At 36.6% G+C, this 13,279-nt stretch overlaps 1 protein-coding gene across 1 annotated transcript in view; it reads right to left on the reverse strand.

The window, feature by feature from the left end:
- Window positions 1–1,555: 1,555 nt before the first annotated feature.
- TRMT1L (tRNA methyltransferase 1L) overlaps window positions 1,556–13,279 on the reverse strand; it is a 42,570-nt gene continuing 30,846 nt past the window's right edge. Inside the window, 5 exon segments of the mRNA XM_077763269.1 lie at window positions 1,556–2,811; window positions 2,917–3,043; window positions 4,684–4,743; window positions 5,196–5,359; window positions 8,078–8,156. Coding sequence (XP_077619395.1) covers window positions 2,559–2,811; window positions 2,917–3,043; window positions 4,684–4,743; window positions 5,196–5,359; window positions 8,078–8,156 — 683 coding nt within the window. The 3' untranslated portion in view covers window positions 1,556–2,558.

Raw genomic sequence — 13,279 nt, forward strand, 5'->3', positions numbered from 1 at the left:
GTGGTGAGCAGAGCATCCGTGAGCGGTATGTCGATTGGCCAGGGATGCCTGTGGAAGATGATTATTCGCTGAACACTGTCCAGGGAGCAAAGTGTCAGAAACCTAGTTCCCTGAACTGCTAGACCAGAAAGGTGGACATGGCTACAGTTACTGTAACAGGCAGCAGGACCAACAGGCTGAGGAGTATAGTCTCACATAGGGGTTGTTTTTGGCCTTGGCCAATTCGTCCTGTGATCCAAAGGGCCAGAGTGGTCCTCCTTGATTTCTGTAACTGAAAACCACAGGTCTGACTTGAGCCACTATGGTTACATGATACCTTAGCAATTTCCAGTCCCGATTTAATTCATACTCTCCGAGTGCTCTGAGAAAGGACCCTGCCAAAACATCACAAGGATGTAGTATGTATCTTCCTCTTAGCCTCCTCCAAAGTAACCTGGGCCATTTGCCAGAGCAGTCACGCACTGAGGAAAGAAATTCCTAGACCTTTTGGGATTACTGAACTGGTCTTAAGTTCTAATTTCTGGAAACCAGAACATCACGCATTTATTCAGAGTGAAGTCTGATAATGAACTCGGGTGATAAATGGGGTTTTAACCCAAATCCACCACGTTGGCTCCCAACTCCATTTCTTCCTTCCATACACTTCCTTCTCGAGTGTATGGTTAGGGGAGTGACAAAAGCGACTAGCAGAGTCAACACACTGGCTTCCTGATGGTAGAGTAAAAACTGGTTTCCTGTCTTAGTCAAAATTTAATGGAGGAATTCAACTGATATTATTTTACAATACACTCAACATCTGCAGGCCCCAAACTACCACAGTTGTTAATGGGGACAAGGTGCTAATGTAGCATTATTTGGAATTTTAAAAGTATTTCCTTTTTAGGTTGATACATTACCTTAATGGAGTTCCTAACTATTTCCCACCATACCTTTCTTTGAAAATCTTCCTGTGTATGTGAAATTAAAACACAATGTAAGTTTTTAAATAATAGTAATTTCTATGTTTCCATATAAAATTTGGGCTCAACTTTATCACTGGTCAAAATATGTCATGCTGATAAGTATTTGGCAGAATTTGAGGCTGATAATTTAACGATATGGACAGATGGTCCAAGTGCTGGTTTGCCTTCTGGATTTATAGTAAGTTTTAAGTCTATCAACAAAAAAAGTAATAATTTTTATTTTTTTCTGTGCTCATCTGTAATAATTTTAACTGGCAAGAATTACAGGGGTTTTTTGGCCATTCTGGTAACTCACTTGCAGGTCACCTGTTTATTTTAAATATGATTATATTAATGGGAGAAAACACATCCTTCTAGGACTATGCTGTAATAACACAAAGAGATTATTTTTATTTCTGCAAATATACTTTGTTGATCTCACTCCCTGGATCTTTATATATGTCATGGGTGTGCGTTTTTTCTTACATAGTGTATTTTAAAACTTTTCAGTTATAACTTCTCCATTACCCAGGCTTTCTGCTTGGGTAAAAAGTTGCTTCCTCTAAGAAATACTTCATGGTATAAATATGGATTAAGTCCTTGAGACAAAAATCTAAACTTTGTAACAAATCCTTTTATCCAAACTTTTACATTCAAATGAAGCAAGAACAATATTTATTAATGGAGTTTCTACTAATTTTCATAGTCATGTTAGCCTGGGCTACTTATACAAAAAAATGAGCACATACACATACCAAAAAACAAGCAAATCTATCTGCCGTTCCCCCCATCCCCCCAAAAAAAATCTTCACTTCATAAGTTTATAAGGTGGAGGTTTTACTTCTGAGAGGTAGCACAAACAAGCAAATGAATATTGTACGTGCATTAATTGAGGCACTTGAGATCACCCAATTTAATTTACAGCAAAAACTCTCCTCTTCAGAATTTCAGCGCTTGTGAACAACAATTAGAACAATTGTCTCAATTTACTTTGACAAAATCTTACTCTGATTTTAGTCATCTGACCTTAAACTTACAAGAAAAGTGTGTTTTTATCTCAGGCAAGTATTTAAATTCTCAAAAGCTAGTAATAAATTAAAAGATCAATGTGGAAAAAAAAAGTAGGATTTCTGAAAATTGGGAACATAGCTTTGTAATTGTGAAGTAACATTAGTGATATGAAAGAGCATTGGTCTGTTCAGGTAATTTAATGTGTAAACGGCTTCTGGCTTCATTTTGTGTGCTACAAACAGAAAGACATCAGTCTAAAGTAGACATGTGATTGAGAACAGTAAAGGATTCCATAAAGTACATAAAATTCCAAACACTTTGCAAGTGAAAGTTTTCTGAGTTACTAAATGGTAGGGTGATCTCAGTCATAAACTTGGCTTCGTAAGAAATGTTTTCATTAAAATTTTAAGTTTTCTTTGCAGTAAGAAAAACCTGGAAAGCAAAGCTCCCAAACTAGCTAAGTTAGAAACTGCTAATTTTCTGAATGAAAACAGCACTGTATTTTATTTTTACCCACTGAATTAAAAGAATAGAAAAGGAACTACAGTTGGTAGAGAGAACTATCAGGCCATCTAGACAGACATCTGGAGTAAGTCTTCTCTCCATTTACCATCTTCTGCAACTGCTTGCTTCTGCTTTGTCATTCGCTGACATTTCAACCCTGTCGGCCACTGTATCCTCGGATGCTGGCTGGACGTGGCCCTCCGACTGTCCTCCCGTGTACGTAGGGGTGCTGTACTTTAAAAGGATCGATTTAAACTGCATCAGAGGTGCATCTGTACGAACACCCATTGGGTCAAAATGAGTTCGGCTTACTCGAAAGCCTGCTTGAGAAAGATAGCACAAGAACTTTTTCAACCTGCAGGAAGGAAAGGAAACAAAAATGAGGTTCTGTATTTTTATGTAAATCACAATGTCATTAAAATATAAAAATACACATTTTGCCATTCACTGGTTGTCTTACTTTGGCATATTCATTCCTTTAATGCTGTGTCTGTGGATGTTGTAATAAAAGGGAGGATGTTCGGTACTGACATCAGTCTTTTGCCTTTTGGCTAAAGTTGTGATTGTTTCATTACCTTTTCTTTTTCCTGAAACACACATACACAAAATCAGATAGAACACCTTAATAATGATTCTTTTTGGCCTGACATTTTCTACTCTGAAAGACTTAAATATTGATATATAAGAACGGCTCAGAGACTTTATTTTTAAAACTTAAATTTTACCTTATTCTAAAAAGAATGTAAGACACCTCTGCTGAAGGCGGTGGCCTGGCTGAGGTTACACAACAAACAGGAGTAAAGTAATGCTCTTAAGTCCAATGCTTACTGCGATACACCAGAATGTCCATTCACCCCGGCACAGTAAGAATAAAACATTGTAGGTGATTTGAACGTTAAAAAATTAGTTAAAGATGCCAACTAAACATGACCGTTGGAAAGAGCATTTAGTAGTTATTAAACCACATATATTAAGAGAAGTTGAAGTTTTCTTGTCTCTGAAGATCAACACTAACATGTTGAGCAACTAAAAAAAAAATCATAGCTTGTAATTCTATTCCTTTGTCCCTGACATTTCAACCCTGTCGGCCACTGTATCCTCCCGCGCTGGCTGGACGTGGCCCTCCGACTGTCCTCCCGTGTAGGTAGAGGTCACGTTAGCCTGGGCTAGTTACAAAAAAATTGAGCACATATATACACTGAAAGCAAAACCAGTCTATCCCCTCCCCCTCCCACCAGAAACATAAAGCGGCAAGTTTTTACTTGTGAGACGTAGCACAAGGAAGCAACTGAATATGGTACGGGGTTTCACTGAGGCACTTGAGATCACCCAATTTAGTTTACGGCAAAAACTCTCTTCAGAATTTCAGTGCTTGTGAACAACTATTGCAACAATGGTTTCAATTTACTTTGACAAAAATTTACTCTGACTTTAGTCACCTGGCCTTAAACTTACACGAAAAATGTATTTCTATCTCAGGCAAGTATTTAAATTCTCAAAAGCTAGTAATAAAATACCAGTGTGGTAAGTAGTAGTATTTCAGAAAATTGGGAACATATTTTAGCTTTGTAATTGTGAAATAACATTAGTGACATGAAAGGGCACTGTTCTGTGCCTCTGACTTAACACTATCTAGTTCTTTTTAAGTATTCAGAACACATTTAGAATCTAAGCTGTCTTTTAAAAAGCAAAGCAAAACCTTACACATTAAGACACTGACATTATAAATCTTAATCCTTGGATACAAATTTGTAATCCCTAATACAACCATCTTTTAAAGTGTGCCACATTTATGAAAGGCCATACAGTAAATTCTTAATAGCCAGAGAACAGGGTCTTCTGACTACTTAATGGGATTGTGATATATGTTGATGAGAAAGTTTAAAAGAATTAGAATAAAATTGAATCTTTATAACTGTATCAAATATAATTTGAGCTTAGTTTGGTTCACATGGTTCTTCAAGGTCTTCTAGTTCTTTCAAGGGGATCACCAGATAAGATGTGAACAACTACATGTTAATAGAAATTTTGAACTGTGCAAATGCCAGATAAACAAGCTTTATTATAATTATGTTGTCAGTGTAACAGGATAAAGAAGCATTTTAAAGTAGGCCACCAAAGCAATCTCTTCCTGCCCTTCTATCTGCGTTTCTACACTAATACATACCTATTTATATATATGTGTGTGTATATATATATATATATATATATCAGGACACATACATACCTGGCGCAGTGTTATCTGCTGTGGTATCATCTGTAGTTTTAATAAACACACCACATTCTTCTAAAATAAAAACACAGGGATAACAATATTTTACAGAACAACTAAGCAACAATTCAAACTTTGAATAAAAGCTTCCTAAATTCTATACACACTGCTTTTATGAAAGAGAAGATTCTGTGGTAAAAACGGGCTGCAAGAGAATGTCTAATAGACCCATCCTTGTGTCAATAGCTGGATAAAACTACAAAAGCCTATTTTACACCAGAGAAAAGACAAAAACAGTTATAATGAACAATAAGTGTACAGCTTATTGTTTCCATGGGTATTAGGAAAATTTTTGGCCACACTTTTCTTAGAATTACCTATGGTTTCTCTTTCTGAAAAGCAGGTATAGGGAAATAAAATCACAACAGACTTTTAGTTCTTTTAATCTACTAAAATTAGAAATATATATATATATATATATATCTTAATAAAATTGCTACTAATTTCAGGCCCTGAATATAAGTCACCTTGCTTGAGAGTTGAAGGCGTATGAGCTGAAAACTGACTTTGAGGAGTACATTCTGATTCAAAAATTAATGTCTTTATTAGGGTCTGAATGTCATCTAAACCATGATGAAGAGATTCAGAGAGCATTCTTTTCAGGAATCCAGTATTGAAAAGGGAACTTGACCTGAAAAATAAAAATATAGAGAACTGGGTTGAGAAATGTCTATTAAAAATAAAAGTCTCCAGGCACCCAGGTGGCTCAGTTGGTTAATAAGCACTTGACTCCTGATTTTGCCTCAGGTCATGATCTTGTGATGTGAGCAAGCCCGCATCAGGCTCTGCATGTTGAGTACCCTTTCTCTCCCTCTCTGCCCTCCACCCCACATGTTCTCTGTCAAAATAAATAAACTTTAAAAAAAAGGAATGTCTCCATAATTTAATCACAACTAAATTTATAAAATGGAGTAAATGCTGAAATTTAAAAAGCTTATGGTTTATTATTTTTAATATTTTTTTGGGGGGGGGGGGGGTCAGAGGGAGAGAGGGAGACAGAATCTGAAGCAGGCTCGCGGCTCTGAGTTGTCAGCACAGAGCCTGACGTGGGCTTGAACTCATGAACCATGAGATCATGACCTGAGCCGAAGTCAGATGCTTTACTGACTGAGCCACCCAGGCATCCCAAGAATTTATGGTTTAACTTAAAATTATTTTCTATTTGCCCACATCTTTTATCATATTATTTCCCTAAGTTAGTGGGATTAGCCGTGGAAATTTCACTCACAGTAAATCAACAAAGAATTTATTGAGCACTCAGGTAAGGTGTATAAGAGTACAGCCCTGTGGTACATATGGGGGTGGAAGATACACCAAAGTCTAAAAGCCAGTGTTTATCCTATAAAAGCCTATAAATCTAGATAGGACCTAGACAGGCACACAGTGTGATAGACAAGTTTTCATAATGCATGTTCTGTCAGTAATAGTAAATCTTAATCCAATCTGTGTATGGCAAAGTGGAGTGGGACGGGGGAGGTATTGGAGAATTACAGGTGATCGTGATTTAGTTAAAAAGTGGCACAAGGTAAGTCTGATCTACTTCCCATTTGAGAATGACCTATAATGGACAAAATATGAGATTCCAAGTCAGATAAACCTGAATTCTCATACTGGCTCCACCACTTACTATCCATGTAATCTTGAGTAATTACTGCTCTTGAGTCTCCTATTCTTCATCATAAAATAGAAGATAAAACTTTTCACAGACTTATTATGGGAATTAATGAGATAGCACACATAAAATCCTAAGTATATCCTCAGTGAATGACAGCTATTACTATTAGGTTGGCAAATATATATGAAAAGATCTATGATTTTAAAGTGTCTAAAGAATGATCAATGTGAGATTTATAAATGGAATTTAGAAATCTGGGGTTGAAGCACTAGAAACGTCAAAGAGGACAGAATATGAACTGGATCTGGGGAAAGGGGAAGAGACTACATGAGAGTAGAGACATGAACAATGGCTCTGAGTGAGGAAATATTTGCAGGTGAGTCCCATCTAAACAGCTTTACCTAAAACAAAAGCATTTACTTTCTCATGCTCTTCTCACTTGAAACTAATTTCTTGAAGACCTCTTGTATCAGTTGACCCTTCTATAGTAAGTTATGGGGGCGCCTGGGTGGCTGAGTCAAAGAATCTGACTTCAGTTCAGGTCACGATCTCACAGTCTAGGAGTTCAAGCCCTACGTCAGGTTCTGTGCTGACAGTTCAGAGCCTGAAGCCTACTTTGGATTCTGTGTCACCCTCTCTCTGGCCCCTCTGCTCCTACTCTGTCTCTGTCTCAAAAATAAACATTAAAAAAAAAGTTATGGTGATCATTTCATAATCACATCCTAGTTGTACAAACTGTCAGCTGAAAATAAGCCTCATTCGTACTATTCAGAAATGGATTAATCTAGTTTGCAGATAAGCCAGGCTCTCTGATCTGTCTCTTAGCAGTGTCACACACTTTTGAGAATAATGATATTGAAAAATCTGAAAGCAGAAAACACTAGGTTCATAGGGCTAGAAGAGCTATAATTATTTGCCTAGACTTTAAAAAAAATTAAATTGAAATTTGTTCTTTTACCACACATAAATTAAATCAATACGTAAATCAATTTTGAATACTGATCTTCCTTAACATGATTCCTACAATGGAATTATGTCCCGAAAGATCCATTATAAGTTGAAAATACCTTAAATTGAAAATGCATTTAATAGAACCCTTGGAACATCATAGTGTAACCTAACCTACCTTAAACATTCTCTGGACACTTACATTAGCTAACAGTTGGGCAAAAGAAATCCAACACAAAGTCTATTTTATAATAAAGTTGACTATTTCATATAATTTACTGATTGTATTGAAGGTGAAGAAACTGAATGGTTGTTAAGCATACTGGTTGTTGATCCTCATGATCACGTGCCTGGCTGGGACCTGTGACTTTCTAGCATCATGGAGAGATCATATTGCATATTGCTAGCATGGGAAAACATCAAAACTCAAAATACACTTTCTATTGGATGTGTATTGCTTTTGCATCACTGTAGAGTCCAAAAATCCTAAGTCGGGGCGCCTGGGCGGCTCAGGTGGTGATCTCATGGTTCGTGGGTTCGAGCCCCGCGTTGGCCTCTGTGCTGACAGCTCAGAGCCTGGAGCCTGCTTCAGATCCTGTGTCTCCCTCTCTCTCTGCCCCTCACCTACTTGCTCTCTGTCTCAGTCTCTCAAAATAAACACATAAATAAAAATAAAACCAGGCATGGAGAGCACAAGTGAAAAAAATAAAATAAAAAATAAATAAATAAATACATTAAAAAAATCCTAAGTCAGGGACCATCTGTATCTTACGCTTAAGCACATACCAGAGAGGTCCAAGTTCTATTGCTGTCTTTCCAGGCATGCTTCCGTGACAGTTACAGGGCAGCTGTCTATATGGGTTTTCTGTGAAAATATTATAAAAAGACAACTCAAAGGAGAAATGACAATGTAAATAGTAATTGTTAATAATTTGCAGCTACTATATAATGAGGATCTACTATGTGCCAGGTATTATGCTAAGTATTTTAAATGCATTTAAAAAATGTAATCCTTACAACCCTTTGAAGTAGGTACTGTTAAAATCTCAATTATCCAGATCAGAGAATTAAAGCTTAAGAGAGGTAATAGAAATCCATGTCAAATGGCTAATTAGAGGCGTAACTTCTACTAGGTTTTAGTCACTATGCTCCATGAAATAATTTAAGTAGGAGAAAGTCCTTAGAAGTCCACAAGACACCTGTTTAAAATCAACTGACTGGGGTATAAATTACATGCAATAAAATTTACACACTATGTGAAAAGGTTGATGACTTTTAATAAATGTAACAAACATCCCATCAAAATAAAGGCATTTCTCATTTACTTCTTCTGCAGTTCGGAAGAAAACAAATTACTCCTTAGGCTTGATTCATATTCAGCCCCCCAAATATAGGTTAGAAGAATCTTAATTCAGTTTAAAGAACAATGTGAGACCTGATATAATCACAAAGAAATTGGGGAAGTACTAGCATTATTCTTTGTTTCCAAAAATGGGGCAATATTCTACTATGGACTATTCAGTTCACTTAAGCCCCAAAATCGTCATTTTAAATCAGACTCTCTCCAGCTAACTTTCCACAGGACATTCCTAGGTTATCATTCACTTTCTTAGAAATGGCCTGATCTGATCAATCATTTCTAGATAATCAGAACTCAGAATTTCAGTGGTAGGGCCATAAGTCTACAGCCCATTGCTATCTAATATCACTGTTATTCAATGAATTAAATGCCATAATGCACAGATGTGAGATCTTATTTTAGATTTACTTGCAGGCTTCCCTCACTATTTTTATTAGACCTACTTTTCAGTATTATTTAACTCTAAGCCTTATCATCAACATTAGATTTGTTGAGAACTATGTTCCAACATTACATGAATATATTCAAGAAGTCTTCCCTGGGACCATTAAATAACTAAATTATAAAACCTATAGGCAGTATTATCCAAATTAGGATAATTTATATTTACATTTCTGTCAGTTACACCCACTTACCACAGGCAGGCAGCAGCACACACATGAATTTTTATTAGCTTGTTTCTTTTTTTTTTTAAACATTTATTTATTTATTTTAAATATTTTTATTTATTTCTAGGAGAGAGAGAGACAGCGTGAGCAGGGGAGGGTCAGAGAGAGAGGGAGACACAGACTCTGAAATAGGCTCCAGGCTCTGAGCTGGCAGTCAGCACAGAGCCCGACGCGGGGCTCGAACCCACGAACCGCGAGATCATGACCTAAGCGAAAGTCGGACGCTTAACCGACTAAGCCACCCAGGCGCCCCATTATTAGCTTGTTTCTTGATGCATTTACAAAATACTCCTATCATACCAACCTATGTCTTTTCCCAAGCCCCTTACCTAGGATTTCTAAATGCTAGGTCAGCAATAGTAAATTCTGTCTTTGATAGGTCAGGGCTATCATGTCAAGTTACTAGTAGCAAAAAAAAATGAAGGGATAAAGGAAGAAAGAAAACTAGTATGCCTGTGTCATTATTATATAGGTTGTGAGGACAATTCTAGACGAGGAATTAAAAAAAATATTTGGAGATTTCTATTTAAATGCAGTGGATTGAACACGTACTTTCTGTGATCTCAAAGCATTATTAAAATAAGGACAAAGGAATAAAAATCAAACTCAAGGATAAATAAAATGGGAGAGGAGGTAACAGAAGATGATGAGAGAGGTCAATAAAATTTTAGAAGTGGAAATAAGGTACACCAGGGTATAAATGATTTAGCAGGTCAGAGAATGTTAAAGCCTAAGCGTGAAATAGGCAGACAGGCTACCAACAAAACAGCAAGCCCACTAGTGTGGGACTCCAGAAAGACCTGAAAATTGAACGTACTGATCATCTCAAAAGATGGGTATTCGGGGTACTGCAAAAAAGAGGTCTGGCTAAAAATTTTTTAATCAGTTCAATTAAGACCCCTGGATTTCCTTCTCTAATACCGACAATCGGGCTCTGTGCTTCCTCGTTCTAAAAGATGAAGTCAATCTTGGGTAAGGCTGAACCACTGAGGATCTGGAACCAGGGGCATCAGTCACAGTTGAGCATAAGGAGATATAAGAAAAGGAGGGTAAGATCTACCAAGTCTTGTTCCCCCCACATGGCTCCTAGAAGGCGAGTGGAAGATTCAAAGGTTTTCCTAGAAAAAATTACCAACCCAAGAGAGAAGACCTAATACAGTCATTGTCATTTGAGGGATCCCCTAGTGACAAGGCAAACTGGTACCTTCTCATAGTAAAATCCATCAGTATATAAGCCCTGATTCCAGTGTTTCCAAACAACTTTCAGTGAGGACAACCAAAGACCATCAGACATTTGAGACCTACCATGACAGAGAACCAAATTACAATAGAGAAAAATAGGAAACAGAAGAACTAAAACAAAATAACATCAACAATAATACAAAACTAAACTAAAAAATCTATCCTTCCCTAAATATAAAATATATTCAACTATAACCAATATTATTAGGGCAGATTAGCTTTTGTATCTGTGAAACAAGAATAGGACACTATTAAAAAAGAAATAATAAGAAAATACGAAGTAGCTTAAAAAAAGACAAAATATGACCCATATTTAAAAAGGAGAGTTGGAAAATAACAATCAGGGATCTCTATAAAGTAGAACTAAATGCCAAAGAAATGAATAGTAGACTTGTTTAAAAAATTAGAGGATCAATCTAAAAGATCCACTATATAGCTAAAATGATTTCCTGGAGGAGAGAAAAGAGAATCTGAGAAAAAAATTATCAAGAAAAAATAGCACAAAAATAGATACATAGATCAATGAAACAAAATAGCCCAGAAATAAACTCACAATTACATGGTCAATCTATGACAAAGGAGGCAAGAATATACAATAAAAAAAGGATAGTCTTTTCAAAAAAAGGTGCTGGGGGGCACCTGGGTGGCTCAGTGGGTTAAGAGTCTGACTTTGGCTCAGGTCATGATCTCACGGTTTGTGGGTTCGAGCCCCGCGTCGGGCTCTGTGCTGACAGCTAGCTCAGAGCCTGGAGCCTGTTTCCGATTCTGTATCCCCCTCTCTCTGTGACCCCTGCTCATGCTGTCTCTTTCTCTCTCAGAAATTAAAAAAAAAAAAAATGGTGCTGGAAAAACTTGACATCTGTATATAAAAGAATGAAACTGAACCACCTTCTTACACCACACACAAAAATAAACACAAAATGGATTAAAGACTTAAATGTGAGACCTGAAACCATCTCTCTTCCTGAAAGAGAGCACAGGCAGTAATTTCTATGACACTGGCTGTAGCAACAGTTTTCTAGATATGTCTCCTGGGGTGAGAAAAACAAAAGCAAAAATAAACTATTCGGACTGTATCAAAATAAAAAGCTTTTGCATACCAAAGGAAACAACCAACAAAACAAAAATTCAGCCTACTGAATTGGAGAAGATATTTATAAACGATATATCCAATAAAGGGTTAATATCCAAAATGCAGACAGAACTTACACAACTCAACACCAAAAAAACAAGTTGAATATAAAATGGGCAGAAGACCTGAAGACATTTTTCCAAAGAGGATATATAAGTGGCCAACAGACACGTGAAAAGATGTTCAACATCACTAACCATCAGGGAAACAGAAATCAAAACCATAATGAGATACAACCTCACACCTGTCAGAATGGTTAAAATCATAAAGATAAGAAATAAGTGTTGACCAAGATATGGAAAAACAGGAACCTATGTATGGTTGGTGGGAATGTAAATTAGTATAGTCAGTCTGGGAAACAGTATAGAAGTTCCTCCCAAAATTAAAAGTAGAAATACCATAGGTTCCAATAATTCCACTACGAGGTACTTACCTAAAGAGTAGAAAATCACTAATTTGAAAGGATATACGCATCCCTGTTTACTACAGTATTTACAACAGCTAAATTATGGAAAATAGCCAGCCAAAGTATCCATCAATAGATAAGTGGATAAGGAAAATGTGGTGTATATATATGTGGATATATGTCTCCATATCTCTATACATAATGGAACATTACACAGGCATAAAAGAGGACAACACCGGAGCATTTGAGATAACCTGGATGGGCCTAGAGGGTGTTCTGCCAAGTGAAATAAGCCAGACTGAGAAAGACAAATACCATATGATTCCACTCAAAAAAGCCCCAGAAATGAATAAACAAACAAAAAGCAGAGTCAGACCTACAAATGCAGAGAAAATCAGATGGTTGCTGAAGGGGAGGGGATAGGAGGTTTGGCAAAATGTCTGAAGGGCGGAGGGCAATACAGGCCTCCAGGCCTTCAGTTATGGAGTGAATAAGTCACAGGAATAAAAAGTACAGCATAACGAATACAATCAGTGATACTGTGATGGTGATGCACTGGAACAGACAGGAGCTATACTTGTGACATAAGGTATAAATTTGTCAAGTCACCAAGTTGTACACCTGAAGCTGATACAGCATTGTATGCCAACTATATTCAAAAAAGAAAAATTAAAAAAAAGAAAATGTGATACATATATAATAGAATATTATTCAGACACAAAAGAGTAAAATCCTGCAATTTGTGACATGAATGAATCTTAAGGATATGATGCTAAATGAAATCAGAGAAAGAAAGAACTTTATGATCTCATTTATATGTGATATCTAAAAAAGTTAAACTCTAGAAAAGAGTAGATTGGTGTTTGCCAAGACCTGGGGGTAAGGGAAATGAAGAGATGTTATTAAGAGGCTACAAACTCTCATTTATAAAGATGAAGAAGTTCTGGGGATTTAATAGCGTACAATGTGGTGACTGTAATTAACAATGCTATACTATATGACTGAAATTTGCTAAGAGTAGACCTTAAATGTTCATGTCATACACACACACAGACACACACACACACACAAAGGTAACTGTGAGGTGGTGCAAGTGTTAACTGATCTTATTGTGGTAATCAGTTCACTGTATACATATATGAAATCATTGATACACATTGTATACCTTAAAGTTACACAG

This window comes from Crocuta crocuta, unplaced genomic scaffold (assembly GCF_008692635.1).
Source record: "Crocuta crocuta isolate KB4526 unplaced genomic scaffold, BGI_CrCroc_1.0 scaffold3, whole genome shotgun sequence".
NCBI lineage: Eukaryota > Metazoa > Chordata > Mammalia > Carnivora > Hyaenidae > Crocuta > Crocuta crocuta.